The 18,114-nt window shown below is 30.5% G+C and overlaps 1 protein-coding gene across 1 annotated transcript in view; it reads left to right on the top strand.

Moving 5' to 3' along the window:
- LOC129966265 (cell adhesion molecule Dscam2-like) overlaps positions 1 to 17,550 on the top strand; it is a 217,908-nt gene extending 200,358 nt beyond the window's left edge. Inside the window, exons 9-14 of the mRNA XM_056080679.1 lie at positions 7,401 to 7,471; positions 8,192 to 8,423; positions 10,931 to 11,023; positions 12,382 to 12,567; positions 13,177 to 13,338; positions 16,200 to 17,550. Coding sequence (XP_055936654.1) covers positions 7,401 to 7,471; positions 8,192 to 8,423; positions 10,931 to 11,023; positions 12,382 to 12,567; positions 13,177 to 13,338; positions 16,200 to 16,456 — 1,001 coding nt within the window. The 3' untranslated portion in view covers positions 16,457 to 17,550. The remainder of the gene's footprint in view (positions 1 to 7,400; positions 7,472 to 8,191; positions 8,424 to 10,930; positions 11,024 to 12,381; positions 12,568 to 13,176; positions 13,339 to 16,199) is intronic.
- The last annotated feature ends 564 nt before the right edge of the window (positions 17,551 to 18,114 follow it).

The following is an 18,114-nucleotide window of genomic DNA, read 5'->3' as shown; positions in this document are numbered from 1 at the left end:
AAATAACTTTAAAACGTTCAGTTCAAATAAATTTAATAAATAAACATTTTTATAGAAAAAACCTAGGTTGAGAATTTAAAATCGTCCTCCCTAATGAAATAGTGTGTAATGTTACTCATTTTTGCTAATAATAAAGATGTGTTTGTGCGTGCGTGCGTGCGTCCGTTGGCGCTCTACATATAGAGACCGTTGGATCTAAAGTTATGAACTTTGCACATGTGCACTTTGGAGGGTGCGAATGTGTACTTCGGAGTGATTTTTGTAATTTTTTTTTACTTGAAAGTAATTAAGAAAAATTAAATAAAATGTTAGTGTTTTCCTACAATTTCACAAAATATTGCAGCACAAAAATAAATTACATCATATTAAAATTTCACAAATTTTCTTTTTGATGATACTAATAAATTAATAAGAACTGAAAAATGTAAGAGTGAAAGAAGGGAAGATAATTTTGTGCAAGTAGTTTTATATAATGATGTGACAAGTCACCATAATGTTTTAAGAGCTTTATAGTTGCCGCGCATTTGTTTTCATAGAGATGAAACAATTAATGTGCTAATCATCAGCTTTTTCCATTTTTCCGACTTTTTGACTGCAAGGAATTCTTATAAAGTTTTTTTTTAAACTTTTTAATATTCGAAGTTGAGAGAAAGTATTGTAATCGCCAATAAAATTTTAATTTGAGATTTCGATGAATCTCCACGTTTGTGACAACCCTGAAAAAAAAAAAAAGTTTGCATTACGTCGGTCCGTCTATTTGTCGGTGAACACGATAACTCAAAAACCGCTTCAGCTAGATAGATGAAATCTGGTATATAGACTTAAAACCAGATTTGTATATTTCTGCCAAATTTTAAACGATATGCATTCGAAGAAAGTGTATCTGACTGACTGTTCAAGTACAAGTGAACTCGATAACTTTAAAACATAAAATGCTAGAGGGATAAAATTAAGTACACATATTTATCATTAAAAAGTAGATTCTTATCACATTTTGAATGAAATTAGCCAAAGGGCTGACTGTCTGTCGGTCTGTACTTTTGCATGCATGTAAACGCAGTATCTCATAAATAGAATGACTTAATGAAATCCAGTATATAATTTTTCGATGTAACTCCGGATCAAATTTTGGTTAGAATCGATTGAAAAAATATGTCCAAAACCTCTCTGAGCTAGATGAATGAAATTTGCCTTACAGTTTTTACAATAAATTTGCAAATTTCTATCGAATTTCGAAGGAAATTCGTTTAGAGGCAGTATATCCGACCGGCTGCTCGAATATAACTACAGAGAGCTAGACGGATAAAATTTGGTATAAAGATTGACAATTAAAACAATGATATGTGTCAAATTTCAAACTAAATTCATCAACTGTTCGTCTGTACTTTCGAAGCGTGATACGCGATAACTCAAAAATCGAAGACAAGTATATGAAGATTAGAATGTAATTTTGTTATTTCATTTGTAGTTTCGTGTCAAATGCTGGTTTCAATTGGTTTGGAAAAAAGGCGCCCAAATACATAATCGGTTTTCTTGTACTTGTGTATTAACCGCATCCCAGTAATTAAATATCAAAGATTAACTGTTTGGAGGAGACCACTTCTGCTAGTTTATGAAAACGTTAACATTGCTATATAATTAATATTGCGATATAATTGCTGTAATTGCATTTTAAAACTTATAAAGAGAGAGGAATTAAGTCTGTGACATTCTATGACATTTGGGACTAAATGTTTGAATCTTTCTCGATTTTACATAGTCAAAAAGATTTAGATGAAAAGGGGAATGATTATTGAATCTAATGAATCTGAGCAACACACTATTCCAGTAGTAGCTTCTACACATTTAAATGTTGGTTATTGTGTTATTAGAGTTCCCAAATAAGTGTGTTATAATATGATCAAGTGAGGATACCTGGCTTTTTTTTCTTGGTTTTCATTTGTTTTCAGAAACTGAAATTTTGAATAAAGATTCAAATGTTTTCATTTTCAAATTTTAGTTCCCCGATTATTTTTTGATTGGAATTCAGCGTTTTCAACAAAATAAAAATGATATTTTCTTTACTCCTTAAACCAGTACCATATATATATTATAAAAGATGTCGTTACGCATGTCAAATGTGGGAGTCTTTTTTTTCCCAAGCTTCTATGTGCTATAGTAAAAAAGATAAGAGTATAAAATAAATTTATTATCGAACGAGCAAGATTACTTTTTGATCTAATCGCCGTGAAGCATTTGTTCGCAGTTTTTGAAGCATTTGTTTGATATAATCGCAGTTTCAGGCATTTGTCATATCGGTGGATATTATTTTCTGTATCCTTTCCAAAAACAGTTGCCGACAATTTAAAAAAAAATTAAGAGAATATTATTTTTTTTTCTCTCTGTCTAGATAGATCTAGAGCCTATTGTATGTCTGCCTTGTAAAAGTCATTCTATTTTCTCCTGCAAATTTCCGTCTTTGTCCTGCGCTTTTACCATTAAGTATTCTTCCACTTCGATGACGTCTCATCTTTTTGTTGTGGTAGTTCGGCTTCCATTAGGTCTGGATAGATTTTTCCTTTTCCATCATTGTCGACGGCTGCGACATTTCGTCGAAGTTAGCCTCTTCAGAATGTACTTCCTCTTATCCAGCAAATAAAAGTCCTGCACTTTTCTAATATGTCTTCCTTTGTTTGCTTGGTTTTGTGAGTTTCTGCAGTTCTTTCGATGGGACTTTTTTTTTGACAGCGAGTCTTTCTTCTGACAATTTCAACTCTCGTTCTAGACCATCAGATTGGTAGACACGACAGCTATAACATAGTAAAGGCTCTGAAAAACAGAGTTGCTCGTATAGAAAGCATTGAAACCGTCAAAAAAAGATTGAGAAGACGAATCTCCACAGTTCAGAGCTTCATGAGTCCAAAGAACACACTTTTTAACATTATATCTGTGTGTCTGTGAACTCGATAACACAAAATCGCTTCGAACTAGATGGCTGAAATTTGGTGTATGGAATTATCTTTAAATTTGTAGAATTTATTCAAATTTTGGACAAAATCCATTCGCAATAAGTCTGTTTGCTTGGCTATTCGTGTACAAGTGAACTTGATTGTTGCAAAACAAAGATCTTGGTAAATAAAATTTAGTACACAGGTTTAGTATTCAAAATACAGATATCGAATTTTGAACCAAATCCGTCTAATGCTTGACCTTCTGTCGACTTGTACTTTCACAATGATTTAAATCATTGTAATTCGATATGTTATATTTTAACTACAATTGTAGTTTCGTGTCCAATTTTGCGTCAATCGTCAGGCATAAAAAAAGCGACAAAATACATATTCTTCCCTTAACCATACCCTTATATACCATTACCATTTAAATTATACTATTTACCACAAAAATACTATATTCACGCGAAATTCTATATTTCTTAACTATTATTCACCAATATCATGCTGGATATTCGTAGCCTTATCCAAGGTCCCCAACTTGATGCGGAAGAAAAGAGAGTAAGGCATTTATTGAATTAAATGAGAGAAAACAGACCATTTTCAGAGTTTGCAGAGATTGACTGCTGCAGAGCTTCGAGTGATTGTCCATATCCAAAAATCAAAAATGATAATGAGCAACCATTTTAAAATTTTATCAAACATCAACAATCGATAAAACACATAAAACACTTAATATTAGCAGAACCCCTTGGCGTCCGGACTCGGGGGAAGGGGAGGATGAAAATAAAATCTCTGGAATTCGAATCCTTTCGGGATTGCAGTAATTTCTCTATGCATACTTCATAGATGAAATGAATAAATAATATCATAAATCATTATTTCTATTTATCACATTCTGTGTCCCAATTATATGTTCACCAGCCTCAAACAGCCAATAGACAGCTTCCTTTCGCATCAATGGATTTCCTCCAGAATTTTATGGATATCCGCAATTTATGGTAAAGCCTGAGTATCGAATTTCATTTCTCTAGCTTGCTTTTTTTTTTTAATTAATCCTTTCGGGACGGGAGGCCTCTATCTTAGACGCACGCTTGGGACGGAGCGTACGCGAAAGGAATCATCCCACAGGACGGGGTTTTACATCGTTAAGCCTAACTTTGAAGAAAAAAAAATCACAAAAAACAAAGTTTAAGTCTTAACATCTTCATTTTTTCTATCTTTTTAGATTATTAGCTCATTCATAATTTGAATCATTCTTCCTGCATAAATTTTGCTTTTTGGCCATAATAAACCGAAAGCATGGCTTTCCGTAATAAAAAGATAAATACGCGAAATGTATCAGAAAACTACGCAAAATAAAAAGAACTGACGGTAAAACACAAAAAGACTAGCCACGATTATTCAGCAATGACAAAAAAAAAATCGGGGAGAAATAGGAACGCAAATTATTCTATCAAGTGGAACGTTGCACAACCCAGCTCTGTTTATTTGCATTACTCTTACCCCCCTCCCCCGTATTAGATGATGAGTAAAATACCAAGGTCTGAATATAAGCAAACTGATGGTCAGATACTAAAACTATATTTATTTCAAAAGTAATGGACACAGGGAGCCATCTAGTGGCGTTAAAAAATTGTTCCAGTTTAGGATGCATATATGCATCACCGTCCCATGAGTTCGATTTCCAGAAATGCACGGGTAGGACATCCGGCTGTGGGAGACGTTCGCTGGTGATGCATGTATGACACGTCCATTGCGAAAGGGTTAAGCTGTTTTCAAACAACTATAAATTTTTCATCATGCCAAAAGTTTTTTTTAACTCGGAGTAATGCAGAGATACGTACTTTTTTTTGTTATAATTTCAATATATTTTCTTAACCAAATAATAAAAATTATCAATCTTTCTGAAAAGATTTGCAGAAAAAAAATTCATTTTTGATACCTTAAAAGTATTCCGATTCTTATTCGTTGATGAAATTGTTTGAAAATGTGTGTTTGCTGTGTAAAAATGAGTGGTCTATTTTTATGCCTGAATGTATTGGTTTAATCTGAAATGTTTCAATTTATGTCAGGATTTTCATAAACGGTTTTATTTCCAATATTTGTACAATGTAATCGCAATATCTGCTCATTACAATTTCTGTAAAAGTAATAAAAAATTAAACACCATCGAATCACAAGTCAGAAACATCACGGCAATATAATGTTTTAATCTTGATTCATCTATAATTTTAAAAATTAGTTTTAACTATATAACAAACTCAAAATGCCCACAAAAAAGTATTTGGATTAATCTGTTATCTAAAGCAACGAAAGCCATCGTGGTAAAGTCAAATTAAAAATATTTTTGAAAATTTGTTAAAATTAAACACACAAAAAATAAGTAAACTGAAAAAAAAATTATGAATGAAAGCATTTTTTTATCATGTGAGAACATGGATGTTGTTTTGGTTTGGGGTTTTTGAAGTTTCAAAATGCACGGGCAGAAAATTGGCAATGTATAGCTTTTGAAGCATCAGTTTTTCGCTTTTAGGGTTAATAGAAAATAATAAAGAATGGTGCCAAATATGGCGACTTATCGCCAACAAAAAGTTGCAATTTGACGCGAATGTCCGCCAAATATTCGATTCTCCTGTCTGGTGAATAAAGTGCATATTTGATGATTGCGAAATATGAGTCATGTGAGAACATGATGTTTTTCTGTCAGATTATACCACTTAACTTAAATAATGTTCTCACATCATAACTTGAAATTTGCGATAGCAAATTTCAATCTTTTTTTTTTTTTTTTTTTTCGTTTGCCCCCCCCCCCTTTTTTTTTAAAGTGATGTACAAATAACGTTTTTGGAATAATATATTTCGAAGTTTTGAAGGTAAACATTGGCGTTTCGGTTAGCTTTTAATTAAAATTTTGAAAACCTTTTCTTAGCATCTATTACCCAAGAAACTGTCTACCGGGTTTGGTTGCGCTGGAGCACGGCTTTATCATGCACGTAGCATGACTCAATTAACAAATAGTATGCCAGCCTTTAAATATTATCACATTAAAAATAAAACAGCAATTCTTTATAAATATATATGCCCCTCCGATTAAAAAAAAACACATTCTGTGTCGGCTATCTTATGAATCGGATAAAAATAGTGTTGATCCGTTTACTTCCGCATTTATGCTATATTCCACCCTTCATATCTTCGCTTCCACCTTGAAAGTTATTGCAGCGAGATGGATCAATAGATGGCCGTAATACAGCCATAGGATTACTGACAATGCCGCTTCCAGAAGTGAGATTGGATTACACCAAAATCTCGCTAATTGCGCACTGGCTTTACCAAGATTCCTATTTTGGGCACTCTCAAGAACTCTCACTTTAATTATTGATTCGAGAACACATCGACGTTTGTGAATCGGAGCTAATTAAAGAAAGCACGCTTTCCATCGGGTATATTTGATTTTGGGCCCCGGTTTGATTCTGGTGGATATTAAAAATGAATGCGAGTTGGAATAATTAATTCTTTCTTGGTTGAATAATAAATTAATTAAATTTAAGGAAAGATTTTCGGTTTGATTAATTAATAGCAATGGTATCCCGATGTACGTCTGAAAGTGTTAGAACTATAGAATTTTAAATTATCAAAAACTATCCAGATAATAAAAAGTTAAAAATTAAAAAGCAAATTTTTATTAATGTATTAAAAAATAGTAAAAATTTATTAAAAGTATGAATTTGAAATAAAATTAAAATATTTCTATCAGGACTTCCATTATATGTAAGATGGTATCTTAATCCCATTTAAATCCTATTTTTAATTTTTATGTGTAAGTTTGTGCAACTTTTTTGGATATTTAAGTTCTTACCAAAAATGATGCTTTCATTTTAATTAAATTGTTAATTAAAAATTGATAGAAATTTCAGTGCTTTTTTTTCAGTAACTTCGGAAATTGTTATTGTATAAAAATATTTTTAAACCACATTAATATTTAGAAAAATTAACTATCCAGCAGCATACATTTTATTTCCATATCATTTTTTCTAAGTTTAAAATACTTTTTCAAATTATTTTCAATATATTATACAAGAATACTTTTCATTGTTTTAGTTAGTGAATTTATATTCTCACACATTAGAATAATACTAATTATATATATATATATATATATATATTATCAATGCTATGTTTAGAAGAAAATTTATAAAAATAACATAAGTATAAATAAATAAATCCATAAATATTATCATGCTACGGTATTTCTGGTTAGATGTTCGAATCTCGCATATCATTATTATTTATGTATTTATTTATCACATATTTACTTTAGACTATAAGTGGCATTCTTGTTTTGTATAAAATAGTATTTTCATATATCATAAATTCAGATTGATCTTATAACTGCAACAGCCTGTTTAAATTAAAGATTAAGATACCGTGTTAAATCGTCTAAACTTTTCAATGCATTTGCTATTTCAGCTCCCAGTGGAGCCCCTACAGACGTCCATGCACATGCAATAGGTTCCAAACAGATTGAGGTCTCCTGGAAAGTAAGCAAAATTCTTTTTACAGTCATTACTCGCTTCAAAAATTCTGTTTATAAAGTAATCTCGAACGATTGCTTTTATAGTAATCATTTCTTTTAAGTAATCATATCTTTTAAATCTGATAATAAAAAGACTTTGTGCATTTCAGTATAAAATACTACCTGGATATTGATTCTATTAACTGGAGTATATTAAAACCCATTATATTTTTAGCAAATCAATCATTTTTGTAATAAAATATGTAAAAATAAAAGAAATTCAACATTTGATGGATTTTCAATTTTTAATGCAAACTTTGAAAGAAATTTGAAATTTAGCATTCAACTCTCGCTTCCCCCGATAACATCATGATCCTCATGTTTGTATATGCATCATGCATTAGCTTTCTGCTGAGTTGGCATTTTATTGTAATAATCCCAAATAATCGTTTGCTGTATACCGAAAAATCATTTTGTTACTTAAGTTTTCCGCATTAATGCAGTTTCCAATGTACTTTTTTCGAAAACCAAATGAATCAAATATAATTGATAAAACCATTTATTTATTTGTTAAAATAGCAAACATATTGATTGCTTATGTACTGATGGTGACAATAGGTATGGGTGTAACTAAAACACACTCAACATAATTTGCTTCAGGTTTGCCTTATCCTAATAATTTTTGGGCAAAATATACTCATGTCTTAATAAGTAAAATTCTTTTCAATAATTTTCACTCTCTCAGCCTCCCCCCTCCGAGACGTGGCATGGTGTCTTGAAAGGCTACTATCTCGGCTACAAAGTATCCACCTCTCCGTTGACTTATGTTTACCACACAACGACGGAACCCACCGGCCGTCGTTTCCGCATCAAAGGGCTACAAAAATCCACTCTTTACAGCATTGTGGTGAAGGCTTACAACAGCATGGGATCGGGGCCCGAGTCGCAGCCCATCGAGGTCAAGACCAGGGAGAGCGGTAAGTCTAGATCTTTTTCTATCGTTTCTTTTCATTAAAAACTAAAACCTATGATATCAATAACAGAAAAAATATTTTTATTATATTACATAAAGAATTGTTATCGATTTATGTAATAATTGAAAGCTAATGAAAATCGGTATGCTTTCATCAATTTTATTGCTATGATATACTTTATGAATCTTATAAAATAATAATTTGGCAGAATGGATGAAATAGTATGAGTGTGCCTTTTTTATATCTTTTAGAACATATAACTTTTTTTATTTTATTTATCTCAAATTTTAGTTAATTTTTTTATACAGGCAGATGTTTTGTTATTCAGGAGAATTAAATAAATTTCACAATTATAGGAGGATTAATCCATAATTCTCACAACTTAATTGATAAAAATCTTGCTACAAATATAACGCTATGTTTACATAAAATAATTTTATATAATAGAGTGATTAGCTGTATCCAATCACGCGTTTCTCTGATTCAGTCTGGTTAAATAGAAAAGAAGGAAGAGAAAAAGTGGACATTTCTAATATGTTTAATTTCATTATACTTGTGGGTGTACAATATTTTTTGTTATTCCATTGTCTGTGCAGATAAAGATATCGTCTGATTTGCCGACTTTAGAACAAGCTGTATATAATTGACCATGTCAGAAGTTATCCACATGTAGATCTAAACCGAACAATTCTAAAGATTGGCCCTGAGATTATTGATGATAATTTCAAACATAAATTTAATTGAAATTGGAATGGTCTATCCGTTGGAATCATAGAAATGCCAGGAAAGAAGATATTTTCACCTTTCAAAGATCGTATCAAATATTATTGCTTCTACAAAGTTGCACATTATTATATTTTTTTTACTACAAGCCGTGTGTCGCTGCAAAGTTTTAGCTAGTTGATATTTTGCAACATGAGGATTAACACGCCAGTTTTCAGTTGCAGCATGTACGGTGGCATCCTTGGAGACTGAGTAAATTAAAAAATTTGTTGGATAATTAACCGCTTCAGCTTCTTTTACAACAGTGTCGACGGGGTTATATGTGACTATCTTGCTTTGAATGTTAGATTGAATAATATTGCTACTTCGTAGGAGTCTTTGTTCTTGGCCCCAAGAATAGTTCTTTCACTCAATCAATCGTGGTTTTTATGACTGGTTTGAAATACTTCTTTAAATACTTCTTTTGGGACTTTCTGTTGACGTCACTAAATTTCAGAAGTTATGAGGCAGTGAAACTCGTCTTGAAGTTAGATCAACTGGCCTATTTTTTCCCACTTTTCAGTAACAACTTCGTGAGAATATTTCACATGGGTCATTTTGTAACCAGACATGCATATTTATAGTTAATTCGTCGACTTCTTTACGTCTGACATAGTATTTTGGCAAGCATTTATTTCGAATGCTAGTATCGATTGAGGAATAATTATAGGTAAAGTTTGGCTGAAATCTTCTGCAAGCAATATAAATGCGTTCTCAAATGGCCTGGTTCTTCCAAGCAAATCTTGCAATGATCGATAAGGAGCTTCGAGTTGTAATACATTTCGAGAGTAATACATTTGCACTTCTGTATTACTTTTCCCATACCGGCTACTTTGGAAATGTTACACGTGGGAGTTTCAATGCATTGCATTTTCAATGGTAATTTCATATCGGAATGAGCAGTTCTTCCTCCTGTTAGCAGCTATTCCGGATGACGCAAGAAACAAGACAGCCATTTTGAGATCGAATTGCTGCCTAAATCAATTAGGAATGTTTTACCAGTTCTACCTGGCGCATCCATGATTAATCTAACTCCGTTATTGATAGATTGCACAATTTGATTGAAAATGCCTTTTTGCGTTAGCTTAGCAATATTTGAGTGCACATATGACAAAAGATTACTCGAGTTGAATCTTGCTCACGAAACAATTTTGCATCGAAAGAAGGAGATTGATTAGGTGACGGCATTCCTAATTGTTAAAGAATTTTTTTCGCAATATCTGAACACAATTTTTCAATCATTATCAAAATTTCGTTGTAAGTTTCTTCTGTGAAATCCATGTTCATATATGAAACAGTTTAACAAATGAAATAAAAAAAACATTGAAAAAGAAAATAACTAAACTGTATTCACGAAATATGCGCCAGCGTAAACGGCACAGCTCTATTCCAATGCAGTTTTACATGAAATAGTTAAAGCAATACGAAAATAAATCGAAATGTAGGAAAATTTATTTTAACAATCGGAAACACTGAAAAAGAATCGTCAAATATTTCGTATAGCGTATATTGTTTTTAAGTCCAACAGATTGCGTTATTTTTTTAAAAAAACATATCTTTACCCGTCACAGATGTGACATTTATATAATTGGCATACTTTAAAACCATGCGCGTATTCTAATGTAATGTTGTGTCAAAATTTCAACGCAACTGGTTCAACGCAACTTTCGGAGATTTAAGATTTTGAACATACGAACATTTACATTTTTATTTATATAGATTATATAAATCATGCATTCTCTCCGTAGATCCACCTTATCCGCCGAGCTTCGTCATTTCCGACGTCACATCCAGCAGTGCTCTTGTTCAGATGAAATCTGAAGAAATGTCGCCCGTTTTGCGTGAGTATTCAACTCTTAATATGGCGATTGGTAATATTGATTCGTTTCTTATATTATATTATATTATATTATAATAGATCATCCATATATTTTATTTATTAAATTAGATAACTGCTGTACTTTCACAAAAAAATAAAAGAAAGAAATATAATAAAATCATATGCAAGTAATCTTGTCTTCGCTTGAAAATTATTAAATAGAAGTCAAATTATTTTCCAGAGAGTTTAACAAGAAAAATAAATATTAACCAGTTTATCTACTTAAAATATTTTACATGTTTATTGTTGATATATATGAAATATTCTTCGGCAGAATATTTAGACTCCCTAATAATTGCTTCTTTGCTAGTTCAAGTAACTTGTTTGATTCATAAATCGCGATCCAGTCATTTAATCAATCTACATATTATATTGTTACCAAAAATCCATGATCTGCCGAGCTGATTGTACAGTGAAAAAAATCCAACAGCATCAGTACGAATAATCGACGCTTTATTTTACATAAAAACACGAAATACTGACGAAGCATATAGGAAATATTTGCAGTAAACGGTAACAAATAAGCTTCAGATCAGTAACAAATAATTGCAACAGCATAAAGAGCTAAAAAAAACTGGCAAGAGCGTAGTGCTAAGAGAGACTTTACCAATTTCTCGTTTAAGCTCAATTCAAGCTCCTACTCACTCCATTCTATAGTCTCTGTTACAAATCGAAAAGGCATCGAGTGTTCTAGAAGAAACACTAGAACTCGAGTTCTCATTCAACTATCACCTAGAGCCTCGAATATTCGAGATCCTTCATTTTTGTTCCAAATGGTTGCCACATTAGCCGCCAAGACCGGAGATCATTGACCGTAATCCATTCAGCATTCTTTGAAGCTATCTGTAAAACTCTCTTCAAAAAATTAACTGAGCAGGGAACTAGGAAGAAATGCGTAATATTACGGGGAAAAGCTGTGAGTAATACCATTACGGTTTTATCGTGCAAATCTACATTTCTGATGGATACAAAAATAAAACTCCATGATAGAAACAATTTTAGACTTCCAACATCCAAAATACCGATTACTTGCATTTAAACCTAATTTCAGTAAAAATATGTCGTCGCGATTACATTCAATATTTTATCACTGAACGCAAGGATATATCGCAAAGCTTTTCTCGTAATGTCGAGTTGAATTGTCACTAACTACAGGGACAGGTATGAGCAGAATGCGAGTGCTACCAATTTTTTATAAACATTAATAAATTGCACCTTATTTGAATTTCTCCTACCACTATTATTTAGCTTAATAAACGTTTTGGTTTTACTGCTCTCAATGTATTTTATCTAATATCATGATGTCCGTTTTATTTATAGAGTACATCGTGGAATATCGCCGTCAGGGTGAAGAATGGAACCCCGTGCATGTGCCACGAGATAAGTCTTCCTTCCAACTGAGCCGCCTGGACAACTGTATGACGTATGAGGTACGACTGGCGGCATACAACGAACACGGAAGGGGAGAATTCTCTTCCACCCTAGCTTTCACCACTACAGAAAGAGGTACAGCATATTCCCTTCTTATGTATTTTCTCCATAATTGAAACAAAAACAGCCTATGAAATATGCTATATTACACAAGTTTTACTTGTACAAAATCTATTGATATAAAATAATTTACAATTCATTGTTGAAATATCAGAGTAACTAAGAAAATTTGAAAATTAAATCCAAGTTTCTTCGAAGTTTTATAATTATAACATTAAATAGAACCTTCTTTGGCACTAAGGTTTGTTAATACTGGTCGACCTTTATGTCTGAAGTGGAAAAAATATCTACTTCAGACCTAAGAATGCGAAATTTACCTGGATATGCCATTATCAGCAAGGACCGTTGTAGTGATCGATATAATAGAAATAAAATCGTGGAAATAAGATAAGGGTTCTGATAGAAATTCTTTAAATATTTATTTGCAAGGATTCGTTATTGAAGGATTCCAAAGAAAAAAAATTAAGTAAATATGTTATTACATCTTATCTGCTAGATTGCATACATCAAAAAGTCGGGCAGTTTTGCACTTTACATCATAAGATACCTTTATTGCTTATAGCAATAAAAGGCTTTATGAATTGTTTTAATAAATATATTTTTACAGTAAAATTGTTCCTTTAGAAACAAACATCGGCTTCCGGTCCTCGGAAGAAGACATTCCCTTTTACTTCCGTCACTATTTTGTACTTCCTGTGGCAGCTTCTGTTGTCGTCATCGTCACGACCGTGGTCTTTGCCTGGGTCTGCTACAAAAGAGTAGTCTTCAGACAGCACAGGCATTTAGGTAAGTATCTTAAGAATCAAAGAAAAAGTTAATAGAAAAAGCTTTTAATGGAATCTACTTTAATAATCTATTTTAAAAAGATGTGTAAATTTTCGCATTATTGCACATTTTTTTCAGTTTATTTCAATCTAAATTGATTCTAATTCATTTTAAAAATAATAATCCATAAAAAAAAATTGACTTAGTTGACATTTTTTCTGTCACAATTTTATTATTTATCCGATTAATACCAGAAATTTACACATATTTAGCGTTGCTTTAAAGTACAATTTCCATTCAAACAATTTTACACATTTTATAACACGGCAAATTTCTAATTAAAATAACATCTGTTGCTATAAAAATATCATGGACCCCATTTTTTTTATTTAAAATACTGTTTACAAATTAAACATCAGGGTTTTTTTTTTTTTTTTCTATTTTACTAGCTACTATACTTGGAGTTGCTTGATATTAAAATGTGTTCATTTTTAATGCAAAAACTACTTCTATATTAAATATTATAATATGCATGATCTTTTCTTTGTCTGAAACGTTCTTTAATTAAAATAAAAATAACAATTAAACCGATGATTTTCTTAAAAAATGCCAATAGGTTATTTTCTCCATAAATCATTAATATTTATAATATAAGTACGTCAAATTTAGCTCAAAAATATAGAAATGCAAGAAAGGTTTCCACGATCATTTTGAGACAATTATTCAAATATTTAATTTTTCATTAACAAGAAAAAAATATATTAACTCAATAGTTGTTTCTAATATAAACTGTTAATCATCTGCTTTAAAAAAAATTTCAGAACTCCTTAAATATTCTGTTAATATATTCTAGAAACAGCTTTCATATAAAAAAATAATAAAAAAAATACCCTCAAAATTTTTTTTAATTAATGAGAAATATAAAAAAAAAATCAGAAAAGTTCAAAGTCTCATCTTTGTTTAGCAACAAAGTATTTATAAATTTTCTTATTTCAAAATCACCTACATCTATTCAGTGATTTATTAACTTTTGAAAAACTCAAAAATATTGAAGGTAAATTGCTCAGAAATAAAATTCTTGCCATAAGAGATAAAGTTTTGAATTTTAAGATGGTATAAAAAAATAAATTTCTCCTAAGATACTGATTGAAAATGATAAAATTTCATTTAATTTCTGAATATTTTATTAATTAAATATTCAACTCATATTAATTGAACATTTAATTAAATTTTGCACATTTTAAAGTTGTCATTAATTTTTCTCTAGGTTTAAATTATAAGTCTGCAAAGTTTAATTGAATTCAGCCAATTATTTGGGAGTTGTTGACATCATACAGACGTAGTCACGATACTTTTTACTTATATTAGGATTTATTTTTTAAAAATGTACATCGAAGAATAATTGTTTCACTCTTTATTTAAGGAATTTGAATCATCTTCTATAAATAGCCTCGTTTCTTATTTAAAAACAACAGAGTCATGATTTCAATACATTAACTATGAAAATATATCAAATTTATCAATAATGCATAAAACAGTATTTAGAATATCCCTTGCATAGCGTTTGAGTTAAAGAATGAATTTGTTACTTAGTTCTAAAATTATTTTCTTAAAGAATGAAATTATTTCCATATTATTTTTCATTTCTTTCATCATTATGAAAAGCAAGTCGCAGATTTTAGAAGAATTATTTAATTACCGTTTCCAATAAAATAATTATAAAGAGATAACTGAACTCGTCTATTATTAAATATTATGTAATACATGTTATTTAAAAGAAACACTATTTTTTTAACTTTCACTAATCATACAGCAAATATTTTGAATCGAAGTATTATATACTTTTTTTTTCTTTCATTAAATAAATATATTTTGTAATGAATAAAAAGATGCAATCCTACAAACGATTTCTTTCTTTATTCTTCAAATGATATTTAATTTAAAACATTGGTAGGCAAAGCATCTTTGAACTATAAATATTATTCGAGATCTAACTTAATATTAACAAACTGAAGATGATTTTGGATTTAATTATGGACAAATGCAGGTATGTTAAGATTTTAATTATCAAAATAAATACAGAATAACTATTTTTGCCGAAATCAAATAAAAGTGCTTGAAAAAAACTTCATGAGAATGGAGAAGAATTTTAATCAAGAATGTTGAATCTTTGAATCATAAAAGATTTTACTGGAACAATTTATATTCATAAACGAAATGCGTTACATACTATCATAAAAAAAAAAAACTGGAGAAACTTTAATAGATGGTAATACTAACCGAAACAAACAATTTTCATAGCGAAATCCATGTCCCGAGATGGAATGTTTAGGCCGTTTGCAATCCACATTCTGCAAGCTTTAAATGCTTTTCTTTTTTAAAGTTATTGGAACAAGAAGAATACAATTTAATTTCTATATAACTATCATTTGTATAAGTCCCCGTTTGCAAATATACATCACAGTACTTAGCAACTTTTACAAACGCGATTAGCATCACCAGAGTGGGAACGCTTCATAAAGCTGTTAATTTCTGCTTCTTAAATTCATTTGCATAATGATGATTTTTCTTCTACACATGAAATTGGTATTCATGGGTTCTTCTCTCAATATTTCACAGTACGAATAATTCTTCAGTGTTTAAAATTAAACCTATTACCATATACGCTAGGTTTTCACATTTCTTATCAGACCATGAATTCTGTGATACTGAAAACAAAAGGTACTTTTTCTACTACTTTAAGATTTTTCCCATCTTTTTTTCATTCTGTATTTCAGAAAATCTAACATTTTAATTCCAAATACGTCAAAATAGCAGTTTTACTAAAAAAATTATTTTTGAAATATTTCACTTTACAACTGATCACTAACTTCTCTTGACAGTGCTGCAACAGCAACTTGCCGGCCACTTACCAGAAGGGCAGCTAACCCTTCACCGCGACGGTTACATCCGCCCTCCTACATACAGCCCCCCATCTAATCGAAGAGGGGTGGTTGTATCAACCTCTATAGTGGGCATTCTCAATCCCGAGGATGGATATGATGCACCCTGGGACGTCAAGAAACAACAACAGCAGCAGCAACAACTAGCAATTGAGGACAGCGGAGTCCGTCAAAATCTCGTCGAAAGAGACAACTAAACTCTGTGTGAACTAAGTATTGTCAGTGTGACGAATTGACGGCCATTTTTATACAGTTTGTTCCCTCTGGGTGTAATATGTTTCTAAAATAAATCAAATAAAAACACGAAACAGAATTGAAAGTTAAGACGTATAACAGAGTGCTCCAAAAGTTTTAAAATTCATAATAGTGGATTCTGCAAAGAGACTGCGATTTGTACTTGTGCCATGGGCAACAGATGCAAAAAAGCTCGGACGATCATATCGCCAACAGCTAGTTCATTTTAGAACAACAGAAAAAAGATTCATAAAATTAAAAAAAAATAACCTTGCATTTTCAAATACACAATTCTTTCATTCAGAATGTTGAATATTTATTAAGAAATTTTAAATGCAAGAGTTTAACCGGTCTTGCTGATACACCTCTTGTTGCCAAGTTGAATTGTTTATGAAAATAAAATCCTAGTTTCTTAAAGTGAAAGAGAGGATCTAAGTCAATAAATCAAGACTCCTATATTCAAGCTATCAGAACTTTTCATGGTCAATGACCTACTGTTGCCAATGATATATCATATTGAAAGCTAAATTCTTTGAATTGTTTTGTGTTATCAATGCAGTTGCCATTGTACGAAAACTTGAGGTGAAGTTCATGTCAAAAATTCACTATTAAATAAAAATGACTTTTTTTTTTTTCACTCATTGAGAACTTTTGGAGCTCTTTGTAGTTATTCAAAGGATGGAAAGTTTAAGATAGAGATAGCGTTTTGATAATGCGTGATGAAATTAATTACTGTTTTGTTAATTAATTTCCAAAATTAAAAACAATGCATTCCATTAAAACAAATCTGTTCAAAACTTCTTGAAATAAGATATTGTCTTGAAATTTTCATTTTGAGAGGTCATTGTTTTTTTTTCATTTCATGACCAACATTATCACTTAGAATAATTAAAAGTAGACGTTAAATGTTGAATGGAAATATTGAAGCAAATATTCTATTATTTAATTGGATAAATTTTCTTCAACTTGAAGCTGATTGGTGAAGAATCTATTTATAGTGTGAATCGATTCAGAAAATAGTGAGATTGTTAAAAAATATATCAGCTAATCAAATCGTTTATTTTAAATATGTAAATATCTGATCTTTTCAAGAATTAAGTACTATAAAATTAAATAAAAATGTGAATTAACTCTATAAATTTATTTTTTTATTTGCAAGAAATATTATTTAATTAAAAGATTTCATTAAATTTAAAAAAAAAACATAATTAAAGATAAAAACTTAAGACTGCCTGAAGTTATTTGAATTTCAATCAACAGACATATTTATTGAACAATGTTCATAAAAATTCAAATTCTTGTCAACAACTGATGAAATTTTTTATGATTATAAGAAATCCTTTTTTATTTAAATTATATTTCCTTTGATTTTTTTTTATTTTGAATACATAGAATATTTTTCCAATAGTTAAAGCATTCAAAATACCAACCAAATTTAATTTATTTACTTAGTGACAACTGCTGTCGACATTAGAAAAAGAAAATAAATAGTAGTAACCTTTCATTGTTTTAGTTATGATATAAACGTGAATAAAATAAACATTATAAACATTACAGATGTTGGAATAATAGATTTCCTTCAAACTTTCTATCTATAAATGTGAAAACTGGAGATAAAAAT

The sequence above is a fragment of the Argiope bruennichi genome, chromosome 4 (assembly GCF_947563725.1).
Source record: "Argiope bruennichi chromosome 4, qqArgBrue1.1, whole genome shotgun sequence".
Taxonomy (NCBI): domain Eukaryota; kingdom Metazoa; phylum Arthropoda; class Arachnida; order Araneae; family Araneidae; genus Argiope; species Argiope bruennichi.
This window is presented reverse-complemented; position numbering and strand designations above follow the sequence as displayed.